General features: G+C 49.4%; 2 protein-coding genes across 4 annotated transcripts in view; both read right to left on the bottom strand.

The window, feature by feature from the left end:
* Positions 1 to 22,635, bottom strand: part of LOC122369235 (serine/arginine repetitive matrix protein 2-like) — an 86,321-nt gene extending 63,686 nt beyond the window's left edge. Inside the window, exons 1-2 of the mRNA XM_043343807.1 lie at positions 22,546 to 22,635; positions 6,969 to 7,146 (exon numbers count right to left, since the gene is read on the bottom strand). Coding sequence (XP_043199742.1) covers positions 6,969 to 7,146; positions 22,546 to 22,568 — 201 coding nt within the window. The 5' untranslated portion in view covers positions 22,569 to 22,635. The remainder of the gene's footprint in view (positions 1 to 6,968; positions 7,147 to 22,545) is intronic.
* A 388-nt stretch (positions 22,636 to 23,023) lies between these two features.
* LOC122369236 (cytosolic iron-sulfur assembly component 2B-like) lies at positions 23,024 to 26,032 on the bottom strand. Of its 3 annotated transcripts, none has more exons than XM_043343809.1 (2): positions 25,810 to 26,032; positions 23,024 to 24,442 (listed from the first exon to the last, which is right to left on the bottom strand). In XM_043343809.1, exon 2 carries the CDS (start codon positions 24,362 to 24,364, stop codon positions 23,876 to 23,878), a length of 489 nt encoding a protein of 162 aa, XP_043199744.1. In that variant the 5' UTR covers positions 24,365 to 24,442; positions 25,810 to 26,032; the 3' UTR covers positions 23,024 to 23,875. The 3 variants fall into 3 exon arrangements, with proteins under 3 accessions (XP_043199744.1, XP_043199746.1, XP_043199745.1); XM_043343811.1 differs by having other exon boundaries at positions 25,958 to 25,987; XM_043343810.1 differs by having other exon boundaries at positions 25,953 to 25,983.
* Between the last annotated feature and the right edge of the window lie 465 nt (positions 26,033 to 26,497).

Consider the following 26,497-nt stretch of genomic DNA (forward strand, 5'->3'; position numbering starts at 1 on the left):
AGCAGATAACGGGAAGATTTTTTTCCAACATGCTTATTCACAGTCAAATCGGGCAAAACATACTGCAAGCCTTTACCGCCTTCTTTGTTCATGTCCTAGAATAAAAACATACTCGGTAGTAGTCATCCCTTAACAGCAGCAAACCAACAGACAAGCCATGGTCACATGCAAATGACCCATATCGTCAGACCGACAGTCGCACGAGGCTTCAGTCATCACCCCCATACCTAACCATGGGCGCCATAAGAGTGGATGCTGGTCCTACGAAATGTTCACCCTCTATCTCACTGTGATAAGTACAGCAATTCGTCTTGCTCACAAGCACGTGCATTGATTATCATGAGGATAAGAAGAAAGAAAAAAAAAATGGTGAGTCTCATGGCTATTTGCCATCTTGGTGCGTTGGTGAATGCACACTGTTGATAATCTTGGCATCATGAATTTGTGTCGTGGTCACGAACAACTATCCCAGCTCTGTTATTATTCAGGATAACATCACCATTTCTTCCTGGAATCCATGATGTCGTTGCATGATGCCATCGACATTCAACAGAAACATGTAAATGCTCATAGTCTCTGCGACTTAAATGGTTATATTTTGCTGTGGCTAAGTATGAAACAAAGCAACTCTCGCAGCTAGCAGTGGAAAGGTCACACGGAATAGCAGCATGACGTTTTCATTATTAAGCAATGTTAATGCTTAAATACATGTCACGTTTCCGTCCTTAACCCTCGCCCATGTAGGGGGGGGGGTTGGTGCAACCCCCCCCTGAGGTTTTTCGGAAATAGTGCAAAAACGGCGGCGCGCAGCGCCGCCAAATTTTGGGTACCTTATGGGGCAAACCTTGCGCATCTTTTGATAAAAAAAAAATTGACCGGGTCATGTCAGGTCACGGAGTTATGACGTCACAAAGGGAACAGCCTCCGGCCGGATTTTCACAAACTGAGTGCCAACGCCCGAGGTTTCCTGCCGGTGGTACGGAGATCGGTTGATGGATCGTGATGAAACTTCCCATGCATGTTGGGGCAAGTATTGGCTATCATATGGGGCGTTCCACGACAAATCGACAAGTGCCCTGCACCCTCATATTTTATTTTTTGCTTAAAATTGGTCTAATGGGTTGTGATGGGCGGGGAAGCCAGCTGTGGCAAGGATTTTTTTCTTCGAACAACGGTTTCCGAGATATAGCCTCGGGCAATTCCTGGAGGTCGCGCTGCAGCCCTATGTTTGGCGGCCTATAACTCAAAAACTATTGGTTTTCTACGATAAAAACTTTTTTTGGTTCAACTCACAATCAACCAACGAACATTTTGGCTCTCTCGGATTTTCAATTTTTGAAAATTTTGATCACGTGACCTTTTGACCTATTTTTCGAAGAGTGACCTTGATATTTTCCCCACTGAAAATTGCAATTTTGTCTGATGACGATTAAAGCCTTATCAATGTTCATTCATATGCGAAAATAAAAGAAGTGGATATCGCCCTGCGTTGACCTCAGGTCAGGTCATTTTTATGACCTGTCCATTATTACGAGCGGGAGCGACAGCGAGATCTCGAGAATAAAGCAAGATAGCGACAAGCGGTAAACGGTGCAGGGTACAAACGGATAAGGTCTATAATTTTTACTGAGGTCATTTTCAGGTCAGGTCAAAGATGACGTCACAGGAGCAAAAAGGAAGTCAAAATTGCGGCACTACATATACATGAAGTGTTTCTCGAATAACTTTCAAGGTATCCCAGCTAGGAACAAACTAATAGCACCATCGTGATCCTCTCGTCGATCCGCATCGAAACATATGTATGTTGACCTCGAAAGGTCGAAAGGTCAAAAGTTGACCTTAGGTCACGTGACGAGCGGGAGCGACAGCGAGATCTCGAGAATAAAGCAAGATAGCGACAAGCGGTAAACGGTGTAGGGTACACACGGATAAGGTCTATAATTTTTACTGAGGTCATTTTCAGGTCAGGTCAAAGATGACGTCACAGGAGCAAGAAGGAAGTCAAAATTGCGGCACTACATATATGAAGTTTTTCTCGAATACCTTTCAAGGTATCCCAGCTAGGAACAAACTAATCGCACCATCGTGATCCTCTCGTCGATCCGCATCGAAACATATGTATGTTGACCTCGAAAGGTCGAAAGGTCAGAAGTTGACCTTAGGTCACGTGACCTAAGGTCAACTTTTGACCTTCCGACCTTTTGAGGTCAGAATACATATGTTTCGATGCGGATCGACGAGAGGATCACGATGGTGATATCCCAGCCAGCCATCCCAAATGGGGCCCACATGGGCTGGAAGTGGGGCATCTGGGCGAATGTGGGCTGGGCTACATCTGGGTATGTCATGGGCGTCCAACTGGGTCCCAGATGGGCTAGATGTGCTAACTTTACGTGCTGGACTTGGCCAGCGCCTCCACTGTGCCGCTACCCTGCCTGATCTGTGCCGCTACCCTGCCAGACTCCTGATCTGACAGCCGCCTGGGCACACCCCTGCCCGCGTCCCTGCGAGGTCGCTGATACCACGGTGACTGCTGATACCTACTGCGTCGCCGGTGTTCGTTGTGTGGTGCCGCGGCCGCGGGGGCGGCCGCGCCGGCAGTTGGTGACTATAAATAGACGCAATACGGCGCTGACGGACCGCTCGGGCCTCTATCACTATCGTTACAAACTCTTCCCTTTTTTCACAATAGGTACGCATCCACGCTTCCGTTCTCTACCGGCCGCCGGCCGCCTACCTGCAGTGTTAGCGTAGTGTAGTGGTTAGGGTCCCCGCATCATGTTCCATAGGTCTTGAGTTCGAATCTCTGGGGATCTAGTGAGAGGCAAAGGGTATGCGGTTCTCCCACGTGTGAACACATTGCTTTTTGGGATTCACGCGGAAATAGTGGACGACATAAGCTAGGTACCAAATCCCAATTAAATTCCATGTGCGCTTTTTGCATGTGTCCGTCTGAGTCCCAATTGGGAAAGCCCGTGTGGGACCCATATATATGCATATATCCCAGCTGGGTCCCATATGGGCCCCACTTGGGCTGCCCATGTGGGTCCCAACTGGGAAAGCCCATATGCGGGCTCAATACGGGCCCCAGATGGGTCCCACATGGGCCCCGTCTGGGGTGCCCAGATGGGACCCAGTTGGACGCCCATGACATTCCCATCTGGGTCCAAGGTGGGCAGCCCAGATGGGTCCCAGTTTGGAGCCCACTTGGGGCCCATGTGGGCCCCACTTGAGAAGGCTGGCTGGGATTAGTTTGTTCCTAGCTGGGATACCTTGAAAGTTATTCGAGAAAAACTTCATATATATGTAGTGCCGCAATTTTGACTTCCTTTTTGCTCCTGTGACGTCATCTTTCCCCTGACCTGAAAATGACCTCAGTAAAAATTATAGACCTTATCCGTGTGTACCCTGCACCGTTTACCGCTTGTCGCTATCTTGCTTTATTCTCGAGATCTCGCTGTCGCTCCCGCTCGTAATAATGGACAGGTCATAAAAATGACCTGACCTGAGGTCAACGCAGGGCGATATCCACTTTTTTTATTTTCGCATATGAATGACAATTGATAAGGCTTTAATCGTCATCAGACAAAATTGCAACTTACAGTGGGGAAAATATCAAGGTCACTCTTCGAAAAATAGGTCAAAAGGTCACGTGATCAAAATTTTCAAAAATTGAAAATCCGAGATAGCCAAAATGTTTGTTGGTTGATTGTGAGTTGAACCATATAAAGTTTTTATCGTAGAAAACCAATAGTTTTTGAATTATAGGCCGCCAAACATAGGGCTGCAGCGCGATCTCCAGGAATTGCCCGAGGCTACATCTCGGAAACCGTTGTTCGAAGAAAAAAATCCTTGCCACAGCTGGCTTCCCCGCCCATCACAACCCCTTACACCAGTTTTCAACGAAAAATAAAATATGAGGGTGCAAATTTAATTTTTTATTTGTCGATTTGTCGTGGAACGCCCCATATGGTATAAGAAACTTGACCGGGTTAGGTCAGGTCACGGAGCTATGACGTCACAAGAGGAACAGCGTCCGGTACTATTTTTGAAAAGCGCCCGAACCACTATTTTGCTAATTCTTGTCACCTCAATGGGAATATGCAGCAATATTAGCTTCTATAGGGAGCAAATGGACCTCCCAAATCCAAAAATACAATCAGATTTCAAAAATTTAAATTTTGATTTTTCGAATTTCTGCCGCCGACTGTGACCTTGCCGACTTCCGGCGCTCCCAACGCGCCATTTTTAGAGCTAGGGAAACGAAATACATACCAAACGATAAAGAATTGATCAAGAAACACGATAGTGAAGGTTTCAAGTCGATATCTCCCACCGTTTTGCCGCAATCGCCGCCGAAAGTTGAAAAAAGTATATTTTTCCGAAAATTTGACCTTTGACCGGTCAAAAGTAGGTCAAATGTTGACCTAGGACCAAAAAATATACCACCAATCGCGAGATCTCGGCGAGAGCAATCCGTTGGTCTTTTCCGCTAAGCTCTACGACGCTCCGTTTTCAAACGCCAAGGGGGGGGTCGCACCAACCCCCCCCCCCCTGCATGGGCGAAGGTGGCAGATCGCCGTTTACGGGCGAGGGTTAAATCGTTTTTTTTTACGACGAGATACGGTTTGAAATTATTCACTAAGGATGCAGAATTATGATTTTTTATCCAGCCATGTGCTAGCTTACATTGGCAGTTATGTACAGGGGCGTAGGCAGGGGGGGCACTGGGCCATGGCCCCTCCCCCCTTGGGCGCCGAAGGCGCCCTCCAATCGCAAATGCAATTGTGATATAATCGAATCGAAAAACAATCGCGACTGGAGGGCGCCCTCCAATCGCGAATGTGTTTACAGGGAAAATACGGATGGAGGGCGCCCTCGGAGGACGCCCATTCCAAATACGCCCTCCAAATACGGTTGGAGGGCTCCCTCGGGCGCCCTCCAACCACATTTGTAGGCTGTAGCTCTCTAAGCGTAACGGTGGTCGCCTATGTAAGCCGCTGTCCTGTAAATAAGCGCCCTCTCACCCGAAGGCGCCCTCCTGTAGGTCGCCACCCTGCTACACATTGCCGCCCTTCTGCTGATCGGCGTCCTCATAATTATTGGCGCTCTCCTACCTATTGAGCCCTCATGTGAAATTTTGAAGGCCGCCTTTCTCCCTTTTGGCACCCTCTTGTTCAGTGCCGCCCTCCTACCTATTGGTTCCCTAGTCCTTCCTGTTGAATGTTAATCGGGGCCCTTCTCCTATTGGCGCCCTCGTGTAGATCGCCGCCCTCCTAACCACTGGCACCCTCCTGTTGATCACCGCCCTCCTATCCACTGGCACCTTCCTGTTGACCAGCGCCCTCCGCACAGACGCCCTCCTGTTCGTGTCATCCTCTTGAGCAAAGGCGCCCTCCTCACCATTGCCACCCCCATTTTAATCGTCACCCTTCCGCTCATTGGCGACTTCCAGTTGATGACCGCCCTCCCACCTATTGGCGACCTCTTGTTGATCGCCACCCTCCTATTGGTGCTCTCCTGTTCCTCGCCACCCTCTTACCTGGTGGCGCCCTCCTGTTGATTGTTGATCGGCGCCCTCCTACCTATTGGTGCCCTCCTGTTGATCGCTGCCCTTCTATCCATTGGCGCCCTCCTGCTGCTCGCCAACTTCCTACCTATCGGTGCCCTACTGTCGAAACTCGGGATGTTGATCGGGGCTCTTCTACCTATTAGTGCCCTCCTGTGGATCGCAGCCCTTCTACCTATTGGCAACATCCGTTGATCGCTGCCCTCCTATCATTTATTTACTCCTTTGGCATGTTTTTCAACTTAGTCGTTCTATTGCACATAGTTGATGTCTTGCCTGTGAAAACTGCCACAAATGAACGTGCATTCAGCACAATGAATGAAGTATCTATACCTACCAAAACTATCTACGCTCTACGATGCATAAAACACGTCTTTGGTCTTAACGGATTGATCCTACTTTACGTGCATCATGGCATCTATATGGATTACGATTAAGTAGGTATTGTCAACAGGTTCGGGCGCAACAGCAGGCATCTGAAGTTTCGGTGATTGAAACTGGTTATGTGGGTACACTGTATGCACCTGTGAGAAGGCTATGAAGGCTGGTCTGAGGTAATTTGGATGATGTTTACGCATCTCGCGCTCCGGTATCAATCCGATACGGTGATCTGGTGCGTAGATATGCCACCGCCAATAAACTTTTATACATCGACACCCATGAGCCAAGCTTTCTGTACAGTTTGTGTGGCAGCGGCCCGACCAAACCTTAGGTATTTTTTACACCTTCAAATTTGGTAAAAGAGCGAGAGGAGCTTTGAACAGTGATCATATAAAAGGCGTGCCTAAAAAGCGGAGGAAAAGGTTGTTTTCAAAAATTTCGCGCGCCTTCGGCGCAGCATTTCAAGAACACTTGACCTTTTGTGACCTGGAGTATAATGAATACACACGATGCAAAATCAATGCAGCACGACCTATACGAGGTTACGCAAAAAAAAACTGGTGGCATGGTAAAAAACGCCTCCCAACCCCCCAACCCCCACTGAGCGATTTTTTATCTCGCGACCGTATGGCGCCCTCCTTGGGTGAGGTGGCGCCCTCCAAACCCTTGGCCCCCCCCCCCTTCGCGATTTTCTAAATACGCCGCTGGTTATGTACACAATCAAATAATTTTAACATTCCAAGGAAGGTTTATAGCTGTAGACGATGTAATCGATAAGCAAGAATTCAGTCCTCATTGAGGGGCAACAGCGCTAACGGTGGCGTCAGTGCAAACAAAAATAGAAGAAAAAAATGATGGACACTCTTTTTCCGCACGATTAAAAATTTCTGAAGCGAATCGCCGCTTTCTACCAAAATCAAAAAGTTTCCTTTTTTATCGCCCAGCAGCTCAACACATAATATAGCTTCTCAATCTCTGGCACTTCCCAGCCTCCCCACAGAGCCGGGCGGTACCTCACCTTTTTGACGCGTGTGTTCCTGGCCGGAGGCGCGGCGGCCGGGTCGCGCTGGCCAGGCTCCTGAGGCGAGGAGCGAGCTCCAGTCGCGTCCCGGTCCGGCAGGGCGGCCAGGTCGGGCCTGTACCGCCCACTCGGCACGAACACAATGTCACTGGCCACCACACTCATGCCTGGGAGTCTGTGGAACACAGCGGGGAAGCACTGTCAGATGATAGCGTCACAGATTATATGCAGTAACACTGGGCGTACCTACTGATGGTCTTCCTCTGAAGAATCTTGGTATGTTTTAACAACAATTGCTCCGTTAGCTGCGCCCTGTTAGAAAAAAGTATAATAGCTAATTCAGTCGGATTATCTTGGCTTTGAGTGTGATCGAAATAACATTTCTAGTTAGGCACTAGTTATTGCTTTCAAAAGGAACAATATCGGTGCAGACTTTACATTGTTCACGGGCTGGTTTGGTGTTAACTTTTACTGCATATGTCTAGAAGTTAGGTTCCATTCTTCGATCGGAGTGTTTCCGGGAACAAGTATTTTTATAGTTTGCTGGTGGACAGAACGAAAGATATCTACATTCTACAATCCTGCGTAAGGATTACACCCATGATCCAGTACATCCGCAAGGGATAGATAAGGGTTACTGTGCTAGCTTCTGACACACTACTGCAGTCTCCCACCTCACGGTGATGTTTTCTTGTTCTGAGATGTAGTCTCCCTTACCAAAGGGAGACTACATAAAGCAATAGATTTGCCTTGCCTATTCGTTCTTGATCAAGTCTTTCAGTATAGCCAAGCTTTTGGACAATGAATAAAATCTGAGGTTTTTTTCTTAATCATCTTATTTTTTACATTCTCACTTACCTGAATACGAGTTTGTTAGATTTATTGCCATTCACACGGCTTAGTTGATAACTACATGTATGTACTTTGCTACTAATTCGATTGTTTCCATCAGTATTCAAAGCCATTACCTTACGGAAGCCGGCGTCCCTCCGCTGTCCGCGGATGTTTTCGGGTAAATATTCGCGTAATTACGTCGCCAGAAACACGTGTACACCTCAGCCCCATACGATTGCTAAATTTATGTATTCTGCTGTGAACAAAATAGGGAAGGAAACCAATGAGGCTCAGGCATCATTCACTTACATGGCATGCTTCTTTGCAAATCGGATATTTTTTATTCTTTTTTTTTAATCATTCATTTCATTCCCATGCGTCGTGTTCGGATTCCGAAGACGACGCAAGTCGAAACATATGAATTGTTTTTTTTTTGTCTTATTTCAATTCAACTTAATCGTATTATATCATGAGCATAAGGTCATTATTCATCACAATAATATCATTAACGTCTTCTTTACCGTTGTCCTTCGTTGTTGTTTGTTAATCATTTTCTGCAGACACATTTCATATCTCTAAGGTCTTGAAGGGATTTTAGAAGCATAAATATGAGCATTGCCAGTTATAGTGTGTGCCATTGCACCGTATGTGGAAAATTTATAACGGCACCACAGACAAAACTTCACAGAAGCTTCGAAATTTCGATAGCGTTTGAAAACCGAAAGGAAAGCCAAACAATAGAACCCCAAGATCGATCTATTGTCTTCAGGTTTGTGTCAAACATATGTAAATAGCCACGTCAATAGCCGGTTGGTGCACGCGAAATCCTTGTAAAACATCTACAGACAACCGAATTTTACAATGCAATCGATTCTGCACAGGTGCGCGCGAGTGTAAGGACCTTTTATTAATCGGGACAGATGTCTGATTTGATAAATCATTCCAAAACACATTGCACAACCGACCATACGTGCGGGTTTCGCTACGTGATATCAGTGTCTTCAAACGGAGATTTAACCGATAGGTGGACAGTTATTGATGAGCTGTTTATGCAGTACCGTTATACCTTCTCCTTTGCTATATCTTCCTCCTTCTCCACAGCACTACCCACCCTCTGTGTGATCAGAACCACCCGAGCGCAACGCGGGAACGACAAGGAAAGTTACGCAATGTATGCAGCATTATCGCACGCATCTCTCTGTAATTTACACCGCGCCAATCGGAAGAACACCTCCTCTCTGAATCACGGTAAGAGAGCGTGCCCATTAACTATTGCCTAAGCAGGGGCAGGATAGCATCTCGAATGCTGGCGAGCACATCATGTATCCTGTAGTTTTGCACAACGGTCTGCGTTACATTCCGAGAAGTCATTAACAACGAGCTGCCCGGCCGTATCCCAACATAATCTTCAGGACACTGCACTGCACAGTGCTCCCCACTTAGACGGCTGGCTGTTTAGATCGGCATGCGAAACTCTCAGCCTATAGCGTTCCTGGGCAGAGGGAGTGGCCGCCAGCCGGACCGATAGGAGGGGACCGACGCCGCTTCCCTCTAAACCCGCGTCCCGCACCACGGGGCAAATAGGCGGCTGACACCGCTGAAAGTTACTGCCAGAGTTGAACACTGCACAATGCACAATGCAACGATCTCTGCACGCTGAGAAGGCATACCAAATCGTCTCTCGTTCTCAGTAGCAGAAGCCTGCTCGAAGTTGAGGGCGACTTCGTAGGAGGGTTAAGGTGGGGAAGGGAAGGGGAGATACGGTCTGATGTCGAGACCGTGAGATTTATTCAGCTGGAACGAAGAGGCTAGTGTTGGGACTATGTTCGTGTGTGAGTGTCGTTACTGTCGTTACTGTGAATACGATTTTGACACAAGACGAATAAAGGCTGAAACTGCTAGCCCAGGCTGCTAAATGCTGATGGGGTAGGTAATTCTCGGTTTCAGCTACCTATACATATGTACATGCAGAATGAAGGTCGGAAGTGACGGAACGATGATAAAGCGAAGGTCAGAAACTTTTAAAGAGGGGCTCTGGTATCCTGCCAAAAAAGTCGCATATTTCTGGCCTCTGTGACAGAATCAGATACCGACCTGCGGTCTAGTCAGCAAAGTGGTGGAGAGAGCCGCGAGCTGTCATGTCCACAACCTTCAGTGCTATAGTGTACGTACGCTGACTGCATATGCAGTAGGTAGCGCTACCCACTACAGAGTACCGGGTGCCGATATTCAAATTATGCACTGCCATAGTGGCTGAAGGACATTTCAGGAAATAGCATCGGACTGATTACCGGTCTAGCCGGCCAAAGGCGGATTGTGGTGTCAATAATGTGCGATGATAATGTACACTGCAGCAGCGCACAGCGCACGGCAACAAAGGAAGAAACTAGCTCTCTTTGTTGTATCTATCGCTTATTATAAAGCATTGTCGGTTTAAAACTGACTAGTTTCCTCATTAAAATGCACTGTAGCTATATTACATAACAGCATATCACGTTCTCCAGAGTTCGAAGAACGAGACAAATGTCTGAAGTAAAAATTGACTGCGTGATCGACAGCATGAGTAAAACCGATGTCTAAGCGGAAGCGACCCACATTTTTGCGTGCCGTGTCACCGCGAGATGAACAAAGCCAGCAAATTCTTCCGGGTAGCAATGCACATCAGAGTTAGGCTTCTCGAAGCGTCAGGATGGGTGGCTTGACTGCAGCGGAAGGTAGTGGCCTACAACCATTGAAGGATCGCATGCGGTTGGGTAACAGGCGGAAACACATCTCACGCCACGGAGCTGCAGTGGAACGATGAAACAGGAGGGGCGCGGGCATAGCCCGCATCAACCCACATCATGGCGGAAAACATTTCCCCTCACCGCCCGCATCCCATGTACAGAACATTTATCGCGTCATCGCCATCACTAGGTCACCACACAAGGCATGTAGGAACACGAGCCATAAACACAGTTGGCTTGCATTTGAACCCACTGTGCAGCGCCGAACTGAGCCAAGCAACGTACCGTTGAGTATACACTCGTGGTGCACGAACCTCGTCTGACGCAAAAGACAGTGGCAGGCACTAAACACGAACGACAGAAGTCATCACGCACACTGAACGAAGCCGCCTAGCAACCAAACTCAACCACAACTGACCGATGTGCTCAGCAAGTCAGCAATGCTGTGCAATTTGTCACGTGACCACCGCCAGTCGCCGGCCACAGTTTTGGGTGCAGTTTTCCTGTTCAGACTCGCCACTAGACATCACTCAATACTCTGTGGACTCGCTCGGTTCCGACTGCCAACATATGACGTCATATAGAGCCCCCAGTGACGTCACACACAGTGGCCACATTCCAGGACACAGGTGCACGCCGCACGGCGGAATTCGGCGTCGGAGCTCGGACTACAAGAGGCCGCAGCGAGCCACGCCGACAGGCTGCAGACTGCAGCTTCGGTCACAGGTGATTGCACCGGGTAACGGGCACCGAGGTAGCAGGCCAAGGGCCGACTAATGGGGCATGTGCGCTCCGGTGCCGCAGGGGAAGCAGCGTGCCGAGAGGCTGGGCCGGTAAAATGCTTTAGAAGATGTGTGACGGCGTTAGAAGGAGCTGAGGTGTATGGCTTTGTTGTTAAAGAACACTTTTTTAGATAATTCATATCACAGAAGGCACCACTTATTTGACGTTCTAAACACATTTCTATGAATCTAAACGGGGAAGATCTGTGTGAACCTGTGCACTGTGCACGAACCTACCAGATTACCTGCTTGAAAATCACTGAGCTGGAAAAACTGATCGGCATTTCAAACAGCTTGCACTGTCTGTTTTCATTTCGTGAATCATAAAAAATTGCAAGAGAAGCGCTTCAAAATTTATGCAAATACTCAACCTTCTCTCCAGAAATACTGCTGTAGCAGCATACAGTCCAGCAAGACTGCATGTATCTTCTGCGCTTTGATATTTAGGCAACATGCGTGACAACATACATATATGAGGCCACGACTGACAGACTGTTATCTATGCTAAATGTGACGTCATAGCTGACGATTTTCGGTCGAGGAGCCTCGGGTAAACCGGGCGTTGCTCCGTCACAACTGCCGGGGCGGACAGCATCATAAACACACCGATACCCGCCGAGGATGGACGGCTCGACGGCATCTACCTCCGCCTCTCCTGGTGGTGCAGGTCGAATGTTACCATAGGCGTAGGAACGTTTCCGAAAGTGGGGGGGCCAGGCTCCCAGAGGTCTAAAACCTAACCTACCCCCAAAATCCAATTTCTCCTCGGATTTCGGCCACTTTATTTTCGCAAACATGCCCACAGGTAAAAAAAAATGAGACAAAAAAAAAACAAAATAGGTTAAAATTTCAGGGAGACTCCCGTCCAGAAACTCAAACTGTTGGACGCGTTCCCCTGTCCTCCGCAGCCGTTGGCACCCATGCAAATTCCAGAGGCATCCAGCAACTTTTTCATTACGAGCAAGCTTGAAACGTGCAAAGTGAGTCTTTTCAATACCTATACCTATAAAAAACAGCACGAACGGCCCAGCTAGGCTCAGCCAGGCCTGTAACGTTTTTAAGAGGTTTTATATCAGCGACCACTACAAGTGGGCTGATTGACTATCAGAGGCCGGTGTGGGACTTTTAGAGGCCGGCCTGGGCCCTCAGAGGCCAGTTTAACCCTCGCCGGACCTATAGGGTTTCTACATACGCTCCGGCCGAGGGGGGGGGGGGGGCGGGAACGACCCCCTCGCCATTTCGCCCCTGGTGGAGCTAGCGCGTCGCGAAAAAAAAACGAGCGTGTGCGCCATTACGAGACGCAGCGATCGATACCCGATTTTAAGGTCCTAGATCAACCGGTGACCTTTGAGGTCAGGTCAAGTGCCCCAAGGTATGGTTCCTTTTTTGGTGAATAACTTCGCAAAAAAAAAACGGCCGTAGAGCCGCGATTTTGCCAGCATCGTGTTCGCCTCTCCCAGGAGCGTCGGATGATATTATTTTTGTTTGGGTGAGGTAAACTTAGGGTGTTGACCTCGGGTCACGGTCAGGTCAGCGCCCCCAGGTCACGAAATTGGTCGAAGGAGGTCATGTCGCATATCATTCGATTCTTCGGGTCTTCCTGAGTCCATTGGTGGCTTTCTCGACTCGCTAGCTCAATTTGATCGGGAGTTATTGACGAAAAACTAATATGACCCTTATATTCGTATTCGTATTCGTATTCGTTTATTAGGGCTTTTCCAACAGAGTGGCTATTACGGCCCAGTCAGTACATGTAAATATCACATTGCTAAAAAAACTATGCTAAAAAAACACATAGGTACACACATATATCGGCACAAACATGCAAAGAATAAAAGAGTATAAGTCAATCAATGCTGCACTTTAAAATGCTCCATCAGCTGTCGCCTTGAGGCGGTCGCCGCCACCTCCCGCGGCAAGCCGTTCCAAGCTGCGGCAGCTCGGTAGGGAAACTGCCGCCTGGCCACCGCCAGGCGAACTCGGGGCAACTCGATCACCGCCGGGCCCGCGGCGACGGCGCGCGTTGCCCTCTCGGAGACGGAAGCGCGTGAGGGAAACATAGCTCGCAACGACTCGGGGGCAGCGGCGGCGAACAGAGCACGGTGCACATTGAGCGCATCACGACGCGCGATCATCTCCCGCACGCTGGGCCAGCCGAGCGCGGCGAGAGCAGGGGTCACGTGGTCATATTTGCGGAGGCCGGAGACCAACCGTGCCGCAAAATGCACCACCTTCTGCAGTCGATCCAGGCAGGTTTTGGATGCACCACCCCAGACTGATGAACAGTACTGGAGGTGGGGAAGGACGTGGGCTTGGACAAGGATTTTGAGGATGTCAGGAGAGAGGTGGTGACGAATTTTGAAGAGTGACACGAGGATTGCATTGGTTCGCCGAATGATGGAGGATATGTGTGGCTCCCAGCTCAGGGTTTGGTCAAGGAGAACACCCAGCACTTTGATATTTTTCGCTGGCCGAATATCTACGTCGTTTACTGTGAGGACAAAGTCCTTCACTTTATCAACAGAATTTTGCGTCCCAAGGAGAGTGAAACATGTTTTTTCTCCATTCATTTTCAAACTGTTCAAGCTAAACCAGTTATGAAGGTGTTGGATGTTCTCCTCAGCCCGGGACTTCAGCACTTGGATGTCATCGGGCTTGGAGGGTGCTGAGTCCAGGATTTGGGTGTCATCCGCGTAGGATATGAGGCGGCCATGGGGGAGGAAAGAGGTTAGGTCGTTGACGAAGGTGAGGAAGAGGATGGGGCCCACTATGGACCCCTGGGGGACGCCGTGGGAGAGTGGGAGTGCCGTCGAGGAGCGGACAAGTTGGGAACGGCCAGAGAGGTAGCTGCTGAACCAGCGGGATGAGATGCCATACCACTCGAGCTTGTTCAGAAGCAACGAGTGATCGACACTGTCGAATGCCTTGCTCAGGTCTACTGACGTCACCGCCGCAACGTGGCCGCCATCGACCCTGCGAGCCGCCCATTCGACAATGTCGAGTATGGCATCTTCAGTGGAGTGGGATGGGCGATAGGCATACTGGGATGGGGAGAGGATGTGGTTAGTGATGAGGTAGGAGGTGAGCTGAGAGCACACAACCTTTTCAAGGATTTTAGAGAGAGCTGGAAGGATAGAAATAGGACGATAGTTGCCAGGTTGGTTAGGGTCTCCAGATTTGTGAATGGGTGTCACATGGGCAACTTTCCATGCGTCAGGAAAGGTATGGGTGGAGATGGATGTGTTGATTAGATGAAGGATGAGTGGACCGACTGCAGGGAGACAGCTCCTGATCGCAGTGATCGGGATGCCATCGACCCCGACGGCCCCCGACGCACTCAGCCGACCCACAGTCAAAATCAGGTCAGGCAGCGTTACACATTCAGGGGCGAAGGCACTCGCACACACACGGGGAGGACGAGGGCCAGCAGCAGGGGGGACGGCCCCCTGCGCGGCCAGCATGGCCTCTGCAGCCACACGCGCGCCGACACCGGCAAAATATATAACGTCATAAATGACCGCGTAATAACGTCATAAATGACCGCGTAAGGTCAACATTGCAAAAGTGACGCATCGAATCTTGCAAGGAGTGCATGAAATCACGATTCGGTGTGCTTGAGATAGTTGGAGATCGTTCCCGGCGCCAGAAAAAGAGTTTTCATTTTATCCCCATTGACTCATGCCTAATGGTGAGGTCACAAAAATGACTCGACCTCATATGACCTTTAGGAAAAATCCGAGATGTACAAGTTGTGACACTCCTAATGGATACTAGGTCCTGCAAGGTTCATTTCCCTGTGAAAGCTTCTCTGGCAGTGAGGGCGTTGCGAAGTTGCGACATCTGAAGACCGTGCAGAGGTTCACTTATGACCTCATAGGTCAGTGACCTGATCTGACCCGAAAATGCGGTTGGTGTCAAAAGATCCGGCTTGATTGAAAGGTCAGGTATGCCAAGCTGCAGCTCTCTATCGCCGGCGTGTTCGGAGCTATCGCGAAAAATAAACCTATGGAGGGGCGGTACCCCCCCCCCCTCGGCCGGCGAGGGTTAAGGCCCTCAGGCCTCAGGGACCAGTACAGGGCCTGCAAAGGGCAGTTTGAGACCTTCAGATGCCGACTTGGGCCATCAGAGGCTAATGTGGGTCCTTACAGGCCAGCATGGGCCCTTAGAGGTCAGTGTGGGGCCGTCACAGACCGGTATGGGCCGGCGTTGGACCCCAGAGGCCAGCAGAGGGCCCTTTAAGGCCAATATGGGACCTCAGAGGCCGATGCAGACCCTTAGAGGCCGGCATCGGGTCTTCGGTATTAAGTGGGGGGGAGGCTCAGAGGCTAATATGGGTTCTTACAGGCCAGCATGGGCCCTTAGAGATAAGTGTGGGACCCTAAAAGACCGGCATGGGCCGGCGTTGGAACCTAGAGACCAGCGGAGGGCCCTCATAGGCGAAGGTGGGCCCTCAGAGGCCGATGCGGACCCTTAGAGACCGGCATCGGATCTTCAGAATCCAGTGCGGGGCCCTCAGAGGCTAATGTTGGTCCTTACAGGCCAGCATGGGCCCTCAGAGGTCAGTGTGGTACCCTATAATACCGGCATGGGCCGATGTTGGACCCCAGAGACCAGCAGAAAGCCCTCAAAAACCAAGATGGGCTTCAGACCCCGGCATCAGGTCTTCAGAATCCCGTGCAAGGCCCTCAGAGGCTAATGTGGGTCCTTACAGGCCAGCATGGGCCCTTAGAGGTCAGTGTGGAGCCCTAAAAGACCGGCATGGGCCGGCGTTGGACCCCTAAGGCCAGGATGGATCATCAGAGGCCGATGCGGACCCTTAGAGGCCGGCATCGGGTCTTCAGAATTTAGTGCGGGGCCTCAGAGGCACCTAAAGGTTAGTCTTGGGACCCCAGAGACAGAAATGATGCCACCAGAGGCCAGAGTGAGGCCCTCAGACGCCGGCTGGGCCCTTGAGACCGGTTTAGGAGCCCTCAAATGCCAGTGGAGGGCCCTCAGAGGTCAACGTGGGTTCTCAGCGGTTAATGTGGGCGCTTGACCGCCACTGAAGGGCCATCCGAGATCAGTGTAGGACCCTCAAAGACTGGTATGAGAGCTGTTAATAGCTGGCGTGGGTTGCTTGAGCCTCGTGACAATCGAATAAGGGCCAGAGCCCCATACTCCCATGGGGGCCCATTGGTTGTTTGGGGGGTCCAAATGATATGACGGCCCCTGATTAGCCTTTGGAGGGCGGAAGGGTATGGCGGTATACATAGGGCCTTGGGGCCTTGTACATAAAGGGCCTTGGGTATGGCCCTGATCCCCCCTGTGCGACCGCCACTGCACTGAAAGTGGAAGGGGGCGGGGCAGATACAGACATTGCTGGCCCCCTAGCCTGTTCGACCCGAGGCAGGGGGCACGGTCACCCTGGTCCCCAGCTACTACGCCTTTGACGAACTATGCCGACTCCAAGCAGATCCGGTCAAGCGTTGGTCGTTTGTATACGCATTCTCCTGCACCGTGCTAGTATTGTCTTATACCTTTTCAGTGCTCGCTGTCCCGCGCCTCGTATTCAACAAAATGTTGCCACCAGGACTGATAGTTTTGTCTCTGATATGGTTTCCTTCATTGAGTGAAGGAAATTGCGGTCAATAACTCTGTAGAAACAAAAGGGAATCTTCATTAAAGGGCAAGCTAAATAGTCGTCAAGTTCTGGTGTTTAGGGTGTATACCGGGTGGTAGGTACAGACAGGCACTAAAGTCAGCAAAAAGTGGGGGGGCCAGTTAACATTGCTGGCCCCCCCACCTCCGAAAGTGGGGGGGCCATGGCCCCCCCGGCCCCCCCTGTTCCTACGCCTATGAATGTTACGACAGACAGACAACCAGAGCGCGTGGCGAGACGTGATTGGAGGTTTAATGTCGCGTCTGCGTGCAGCAATCGACGTGCGTCACTAGTCGGCTTCCGCGTCCAGCCGAGACGCACTAAGCTGGTTGTGATCGGGGGCCTGTTTCGGACAGCGAATTGGGGATATAGTGTGGCGATACAATCATCAAACAAGATGACTTAGATAACAACTACTGTTTATGCCAGAACTGTGTGAAACTGAATGGGAGCTCTCAATATTGTGACATTGCATTTTATCTTTCGATTTCACGTACGTACGATTGCCAATAGGTGCGTGCAAAATTGAAATAAAATACGTAATCGGACATGTAAAAGAACTTTACTGTGACAGCGGTTCTCATTTATTCAACCGTAGTAAAAACCGCGTACCTTCCTATCAAAACGTTAATTATTAATCACGCTTCCGTGTATCATCCGTAACAAGCACCGCCGGGCGTTGCCTCTCGCGCTGTGTCGAAACTGGCCCTCGCGGCCGATCCGTGCAGGGCCTCAGCACTACTCGGCCGGCGAGGCTGGCCTGGGAATATATGTCACAACCTTCAGCCGGCGCTGCCCGTGCTGCAGTGGCGGGGTCAAGGCGCGGCGCGAGAGGTCGCGGCGGCCGCTCGGCTGCCGGTGACGGAAGACGTGCTGTGACGCAGCAGAGTTTCGACCGCGGTCCGAGCTGACTGCAGCGGAAAGCAGGCAGGGTACCTCATGGCTGGGTGGGTGCGGGGAGGTGACATGGCCTCTGAGAGGGCCGAGGGGTGTCATTTGTGGAACCGAGCCAGAGCGGTTGGAATAGGTGAGGCCGTGTCCCGGAATTTAAAGTATTGGAATCGGCTGTAAGTGATGTCAAGCGTCATTATAGCAAGATTGAAATACAAGAGCGTCAATTAAACGTCTTTCCGCAAATATCACCAACTCTGCTAAATTCAGGTAACGATCAAAGACGAAACCGTTCTGACGAATTAGCTAGGAGTGCCAAATAACTTGTATTTTGCATCAAGCAATTTTTGCATAGTTCATAAATAAGACGTCTCGACTTGTAACCGCGAATGGGCAATTAGGTAACTTTTGATGAGGGCTCATGTTCTTATGATGATAAATCAGTGATCACATGACAAGTGGGTTTCTATCGCGAGATGCGAAGTCAAAGGTTGGAAGGCTTGCATCGCCTTTTGACCGCATGGGACGCACCTTGGTTGCCAATTGTGGTCAGCGATTATATCTTCCTACGACCACAGCGCCACATGAAATAAAAGGGCAAGGTGTTTGTTCAGCGAAATGCGCTGCGTCTAAAATAAAACCAATTTTTCACACAAAAATGGCTGTTAAATTTGCTCTCTAGTCTCTTGTGAAGGAAAACTATGAATTTTCATAAAAGTTGGACGTGGAAGCCTATACGGGGGAATATAATCCACCAAATGCCCGTCTTGAATATATTTTGCATTACAGTCTGGTAGGAAATAACATTCCTCGAACGTCTCGTGCGGGACGGTGCGGCGTCATCTTTCTCTGCAGGTTCGCCTCCTCTAATTACTCCGGTTCGGTCACGACACGAAGCGGGAGTCAGTTTACAAGGATATCAAATTCTGAGGAATGCGACCGTGTTGTTGTCTCACGTCTAGCCAGCCTGTTCAATGATCATTTGTCATTTCAAATAAATATGGATTGATTGAATTCTACCTATGAGTATGAGAGGGACCGGAGCCGGAACCCATGGCCGGTACATTTTTATTGTCCACACTGAAAACAATTTAACCCAAGGCCGGCGAGTAAACCGGTGTTTCGCGGGTACCCCTATCCGCAACCATTTTTAACCACCCTCCCAAGAGTACAGTAATGTCCGATTGCAGTGTAGTCGTCCCTGCTCTCAGCGGACATGTTCGCTGACAGCGGTTATATCCGCTCAGAGCAAGTACGACTACACCGCAATGGGACCTAGCCCTACTCCTGGGAGGGTGGTTAAAAATGGTTGCGGATAGGGGTACCCGTGAAACACCGGTTTCCTCGCCGGCCTTGGGTTAAATTGCTTTCAGTGCAGCCCAGAAGCGGTGCCGGAGCCACAGGCGCTTGAAAACTTAACCCGTATCCGTAGCGTAGCCGTCGAGGTATTTTTCATTTGGAGCCGTAGCCGTCCGTTTTTTTTTTTTTTTACGGCTCGCTGTAGGTTACGGTGAAAAGGAAGAGCGATGATAGCATAGAGTGACACGATACCAGATACCTACGTACTGTAACTTTTAAAAAGAGTGAACGGTTGCAATATTTTTATCGGCGCTCCATTCTGACACGCCCTGCGGTCGCATCAAAGAGCGAATGGCATCATCCGTGACAAGAGGCTTACCGGTTAAGAAAAAGGAAATGCGAATCCCGACTACATATCGACGAGGTTTGCTGACAGAACTATTAAAAACTAAGAAATTAAATCGAAGCATAATGCGTTAGAAGAAAGGCCGAACGATTCTCGCGTTAAAAATCATGTGTACAGTTATTATTTTTCGGGAGTGCAAAGTAGATACCTCATCCATGGATGAGATAATAATGGATTGGTGTCTTCGCAATTTTTGGCGACATTGAGCTCAGGCCTGCCATCTAGCGGGAGAATTGTCGTAAGTTAGGAGCAAGCCGAGTGAACGCCGCTGATTAGCATTGTGACACACGGGAGTGTGGTGTAGTAGCAGGCTTGTTGTGCAATTTTTCAAAAGGTTATGTCTTTATATGTCAGTAAAAGCAAAGAAATTAATAGATTTATGTGCAGGGTCAGTAATAAGATAAGCAGTTCCATGTTATTTCCTCATTAAATCGTGAAACAGGGAGTTATTGGAGACTTCGCCAGCACGTGTCGTTTTCGCTATTTTTCACATGAGTCTTTACTTGGCCTAAAATCAAACAAATTGTCCGATCAAAGAACAAAACGAACGTAAGTACTATCTTTAAGTCTAGTGAAAAAACTTAAACGGAATTGCTAACGTCATTGCCGCTCAATATGTCATTCAAGACGCTCTATGAAAATGACCCAACCGGTGGTGCATAGTCGATGAAATTTCAGTAACTTTGGCTCCAACTCCGATTCCGGTATCCACATATCGACTCCGACTCCTCCGGGCAGAACTGTCAATTCACACAGACTCCGACTCTGACTCCGACTCTGCAGCCCCGGTAAGTCTGTGGAGTTGATGGCTTTTCGGTGACGTTCGACTCATACTCGGGCTACAGCTTTTAAAAATCAACCGACTCCGAGTCGGAACAGAACTGCTGGCTCTGACTACAACTTCGCAGCCCTGGCCCAAGATAGCCGCCTAAAACAACTTTTATGTGTGATGTTCTTCGTACATTGTTAATGTTATTTTAAACAAGGGGTGGAAAAGGGAGACGAAGCCTTCGCAAACAAGGATTTCCTGTTGCGAATCAATCAGCTGCTGGAAAAGAAAGGCATAAACACCACGCATCTCGTTTCATCGTTTTCCTAACAGCTCTGCACCAATGTAAGCACTGATCAATGCAGTGCGAGCATCGATGTGACATTTGTGTACCAAGTTTGAGTGTTATCCGCCCAGCCGTTCTTGAGATATGGAAGCGGCACCCCGCACGTGCACCCCCATAGTGACACATGGAAATGCATTGGCCACTGGGTGCCTAACTATTGACGAAGTTTTACTGTAATTGGCCCAGCCATTGCGGAGTTACTTTATGTGGAACAATCTCGACACCCCTAAGTTGGCACGTGACACGTGCCGTAACATTAACTAAGATGAAGAAAATCGGGCGAAATTCGAAGAAGAAGGAATAAGCCTACCAAATATGTAAGTGACATATTGTCAAACTGCTGTACCATTGTGAGTAAATGACCATATAAAAGGTCGTACAAGCCGATGGGACTGGGCGTTTCAATACACACCGTCTTACGCATTTTATTTTCGTTATTACCTAAAGGCTGCTTGACGTTTTTGGCTTTCAAGCATTTAAGACGTTTTTTGTCGTCTCAGGTCCAGTAAGATTACCTCCAACTCGTGGGAATATGCACTTCAAGCCAACTAACACACCACACCCACGTGTGTCATAATGCTGAGAGATGGCGTTTACTCGGCTTGCTCCTAACTTACGATAATTCTCTCGCTAGATGGCAGGCCTGATCCCAATGTCGCGGATCCCAATGTTAATTTCCACGAGACACCAATCCAGTGTTATATCATCCATGCCTCATCTAAAAGTTCGAATTCAGTTGCGGTTTAAAATTTGACGATAAATGGGTACCTGAATGACATTAGGTATAGCGTGCAAACAAACTAGCCCCATTCATCAACAATAAAAATGAATCGAGTACCGTCTACCGCTGTGGTTTGGTTCTCCCCGTCTTCCTGCCTTCAAAACGAATTCACGAAGGGAGGATTATTTTTCGGCGGCCTCTGCATTGGTCCTTGGGCATGGCGTGCCGTTGCAAACGGCTAAGCCCTTGACGACAGGCAATTTGAAAGTGCAGCACGGGACGAGTACCCGCTTGGAAGGAACGCCCTCAGTTGAACGTCCGAGCCGGGCTGGGCCGGGCACCTACCGGTTGGTTCGCCAATCCACGGGGGGGGGGGGGGCAGCAGATCACGTTACATAGGACCGGAAGAAATTGACATCCAGTTAGCATTAATTCGCCGAGAGCCTGCAACACAACCGCAACTAAAATGGCAAACCAACATCACATCCGTTAGCATCTCTGGGAGAGGTGCAGATCCGTTTTGCTGTTCAAAACGCGAGCCAGGAACACCGGAACACGCCACTCGGACTGTCCAGAGTTCCAGACCGCCTCTCCATCTCCGTACAGTCGGGACCGGGCCGCACCTTCCCTCTATCCCAGAGGACAGTAACGGACCTGCACAGATCCGGCGTCACACACGCGAGCCAGATAAACCCCGCCGGGCCGGGATACGAAGCGGACTGACCTCGGGATTAATTTCCTGCAGCGCCGGCGGCCCGGCCGGTCCGGCACCGAGCAGCGCCGGCGCCAATGTGTCGCCACTCGCCAAAAGGCACGTGCCATTACTGTATGGAGGCACGGCACGAATAGAATAACAGTGCTGACCTCGCTACGCGTTCGAGGAGAATCGAGCACTCATCAGAGGAGCTTCGATCGTACGATCACAAGAGCACAAGATCGTTGCCACATCGTTGCAAGAGCTTTTAGCTTTCCCTAGCTCGTATTCTACTCGAATTACAATCCTGTTACCGTGTTCAAAATTCAACTGAAATTATCATTAAATGTTGTGGCTCAAAGGCCAAAACATAAAATGTGGTCTTCCAACTAGCGCACATAGGTACATCGGAGCAGCAGCGATCCTCTCGTAGTTCCTCCCAATAGGAAATCGGTTCTCGGTACTCACCGGTGTACTGTGTTCCGTCCCATCCCTCCCAGCGGCACGGCACAGCTCGCTGGTGCCAGCACAGCGCCCTGCACTCACCCAGCGCTCCGGGACCCGTCCGCTGCTCCCAGCACGTGCAGTACCACTGACGCACCCCGCCCCGGCCGCTCTAGTTCCGCCACCACACGATAGGTGGCACCACCAGCGCCGACTGGGAACCGGAAGGGCCGCTCGTGCGCTCGCTGAGTTTTCCCGGGTCGCAGCGGCGCAGCAGAGGTCAAGTCGACCGTATTCACTTCAGAGTCACAGCCGTTAGTGTCAGAAGAAACATTTCAATCGAGCAGACCGCAGGAGTCACGTCTGATTAACCTTTGCGGAGGCGCGAACGGCACCCGGAGTGATGCGGCACTGTGAGTTGCCGAGGCCAAGGCCAGGTAATCGACAGAGGTCGCCCCAGATCCAGTCACACGGCCGAAGAATGGCATCATAAATACGCAGCTAACAAAGTGGTATCTATTGACGGCTGAACGTGAGCCGGGGTCGAGGTCAGGCACGGTCTTATACATGACAGAGAGCGAGGTAACAGTGTGAAAACGTGCAGACCAGCAGGGCGCACCATCGAGTCACTATGGGCCACCGATCATTGGCACATCATCACACAGCGCTATATGGCTGTTGCCCGTTCGACGATGTCTGTAACAATCCGAAGGAATAATGATTCTTCAGCCATGTCACGCATTTACAAAGGTACCTCGAATGGGGTATCATTCACGCTTTATCTAAATAATGATCTAGCTAGTTCGTTACATAACTACCCACGGACTAGAACTAACACACGTATTATAACGTCACTCCTCTATCACATCACACTCTGGAACTTTAAAACTTCACCTTCGAACGTCATCATCTACGACACGCTGCTCAAAGGCTTGTTCACCATTCAGCTATTACAATGTGATAATCCTGCTTCCAGCAATCCAGTGTCTACACATTTTCAAAGTTTGAGCTATGAGCCAATGCAGACTACAGCAGTCATTTGCAAGTAGTTACACCAGAGTTGCATTTCATGGACCGGTCGCTCTCCCGGACCTGACACTCCACCCTTCAGGCACTGAGTTTGAGACTTTCACGGACAGAACCGCTCACAATCTGAGGGAAATAGCAGCTGGCGATGCATCACAAAGACCGATTACTGGCACCTGCAACAAAAATACCAAATTTATCACCCTTTGCCGTGCTTGCTCACTCCCTTGCACCTAATTATTGTCCACACATTTTCTTGTCCCACCTGATCCTTCAGTTCACTCCTCTTCTGTACTCACGACCTCACCACTGTCCTGTGCCGGCGTCCTCACGCGCCCCCGGCTGCGGGCGGTACCAGACACTGGTTCACCACCTCCAGAAGACGTCCGTTCTCCGTGGCCGCCGCTACGCGCTCCTTATCCGCCAGCTGCTTATTCACGGCCCTCTCGGAGGCGTGCGAGCCGGGCGTGATACGCACATCGATCTTAAAGCGCGCCGGCAGCGAGCGCTCCAGTTTCACCTTGATGGAGAGTCCGATCAGCGTGGCCATGCTGCAGTGGGGGATGGTGGGGGTGAACTGCACTTGGACCACGCCGGAGGCGGGATCCACCTCGATCAGCTCCTGCTCCACCACGTTCAGCTGCTCGAGCGTCAGCGGGTGCTCCGGGTCGGCGATGTCGCGCACCAGGTCAAACACCTCTCGCGCGTCGATAGGGTCCGTGACTGAGTTGTCCAGCTCGGCGGCCGTGACTGGGCGCTGGCCGGCCGTGGAGTGGATCTGGGGGTTCACGTTCTCCAGGCGATCCGAGCCCGACATGGCTGGTGGACTGGCGGAGAAGGAGGCTGATTGAGTCGCGCACAGACGGACGGCACCGCAGTCACTTCTGTCTCAGGTCTGAAATAGGAGAAGGTGGTGAACTGAAGTGATGAATCGATAGGCTAGCCTTGGCTATTGTTATCTACTCTCCATCTTATAAGGATAAGTTAAGTTTGTTGCAATGATTCATATCAATTCTTCTGTATCATCATAAAAAACATTCATTACAGCATGGATCCACATGAGTGCCTAAGATAAGGAGTAACCACAGACCCCTTATTGTAATGCAGAATCAATTCCGCACAACTGCTTTAAATCTACAAGCCACATTTAAACCAACCTATTTCTGCCTTTTATAGTCATTTTGATCACTTGGCGTATTATGTTCCTAATCAGGTATAAAATAAATCAGTACCTATATTACTAAAATAATCATTGTGTCTGTGTCTGTGCCACATATGTCAGAGTCTACAAAATTGTGTGTGAGGTTGTTGTGGCCCTTATCAAGAGCAGTCTCCCAGTGCAGATCACTTTTAACTGTGGTTTTTTAACCAATAAACAAAATTTCACATAAGTGCCTTTTTATTCAGCTGTACCATGGAGTAAAAATGAGCAAGAGAGCCTCAATAGCCAATAGCCAATACAGACAAGCAGCATATGACAGCATCTTGATCTTATCACACAGCAATACCATGTGGCAGATCGAGGCCAAAGCCCAAAGGTTTTACCATAATCTTAGTTTCCTAGCAAAACAGCTTCAAATGGTTTATCCTGTACAAAAATTGTCATTCTGCCATTCTGCACTAAAAATATTACTTTACGTGCCTAGGTAATGGATGGGAACCTACCCACTTATAACTTATTTGTCAGCTCGAATATCTGCTATCTACTTTCTAGTTGCTTTTATAAACAGTTTGTGTAAACATTGAGCATGAACCAATAATAAATGGGATAATTTTGACTGGGTAACCAGTGAAGCTTCCAGAATATACTGAGATATTCAAGTAAGCCGAGAAGTGTGTCGTATTGCTATAAAATAACTCCCTCAATTATCATTCGCTAGTACCTACCTACTAAATTGTTATCATTTGAAACAGTCAGAAACTTTTCTAACGTGAAACTCCATTTTCTAGCAACTCACCAGCTGGCTAAATAAGTATATGCCAATAGAAATAAGAACCACAGGGCACAGGTCGGCAATCAACATAGAGCACCCCATCCAGCTCAGTGCTCACTGCTGCCAAGCTACAATTAACCTTCTATCCACCAGGCCCCACAGAAGGCATGGCTCTGCTATAAATTTCCTTTCAATTTATTTTATTCTTATAGGTGTCACACAAACAGCTTCTGAAACTAGCACAGTCTGAGCAGTCAGCAGCAAGTCAGCAGAATCAATTTGATGTGATGAGAGGATCTGGGCGAAAGCAGATTAATGAAACATTTACCGTAACGTTGTAGACACGTGTTTTATCTTGTACTTTGTAGCATAGATAACAGTAGATAACAGTAGTTCTACTGTTATCTATGCTTGTAGTAAATAACATCAATATTCAAGACCTCTGTCAAGCTTTACATGTGTCGAACCAACTCTACGTCAAATCAACAAACGGCCTGCGCCCTTATCATTTATGCTTGCATTTATGCATATATGTAACCAAGAGAGAGTTCAGTGAACCAAGGTAAAAACTCAGATATGTCTTTTGTGCGCAGATTACGCTTCAATATGGCTACACATATGGAAGCTTTCTCCGACAATAGCTTTGTCGGCACAGAATTTACTCTTCACCTAGTTTACAATTCCGCCCCTAGGTGGCACCAGGTGAAAGCGCCTGGAGAATACTGTACCGCATAGCATGAATTTACCAGAGTCCAGAGGCCAGAACCGCTGGCCGCCGGCCGTGATCACTATCATTCCGCACCCGCAGTCTCCCTCACTTTTTACCAGCCTCACGGATTTAGGTATTGACCGCTGCATAGGCGGCGGAACGGGGAGGGCACCGGGGCACCGTGCCCCCTTTGATTTTGGCATTTTAACATTAGCCCTATGGGCGTTGCATGGAAAGAATGGGACCAAAAGTCGACGGTGAAGGTGTGTTAATTGAAGGTGTTCCGCCGCTACTGGACCGCTAGTAT

Source organism: Amphibalanus amphitrite, unplaced genomic scaffold (assembly GCF_019059575.1).
Source record: "Amphibalanus amphitrite isolate SeventyFive unplaced genomic scaffold, NRLGWU_Aamphi_draft 001018F_arrow, whole genome shotgun sequence".
NCBI lineage: Eukaryota > Metazoa > Arthropoda > Thecostraca > Balanomorpha > Balanidae > Amphibalanus > Amphibalanus amphitrite.

What these genes read in the sequence shown, in the direction of transcription:
- LOC122369236 (XM_043343809.1), bottom strand. Translation starts at nt 24,364, where the DNA reads ATGTCGGGCTCGGATCGCCTGGAGAACGTGAACCCCCAGATCCACTCC.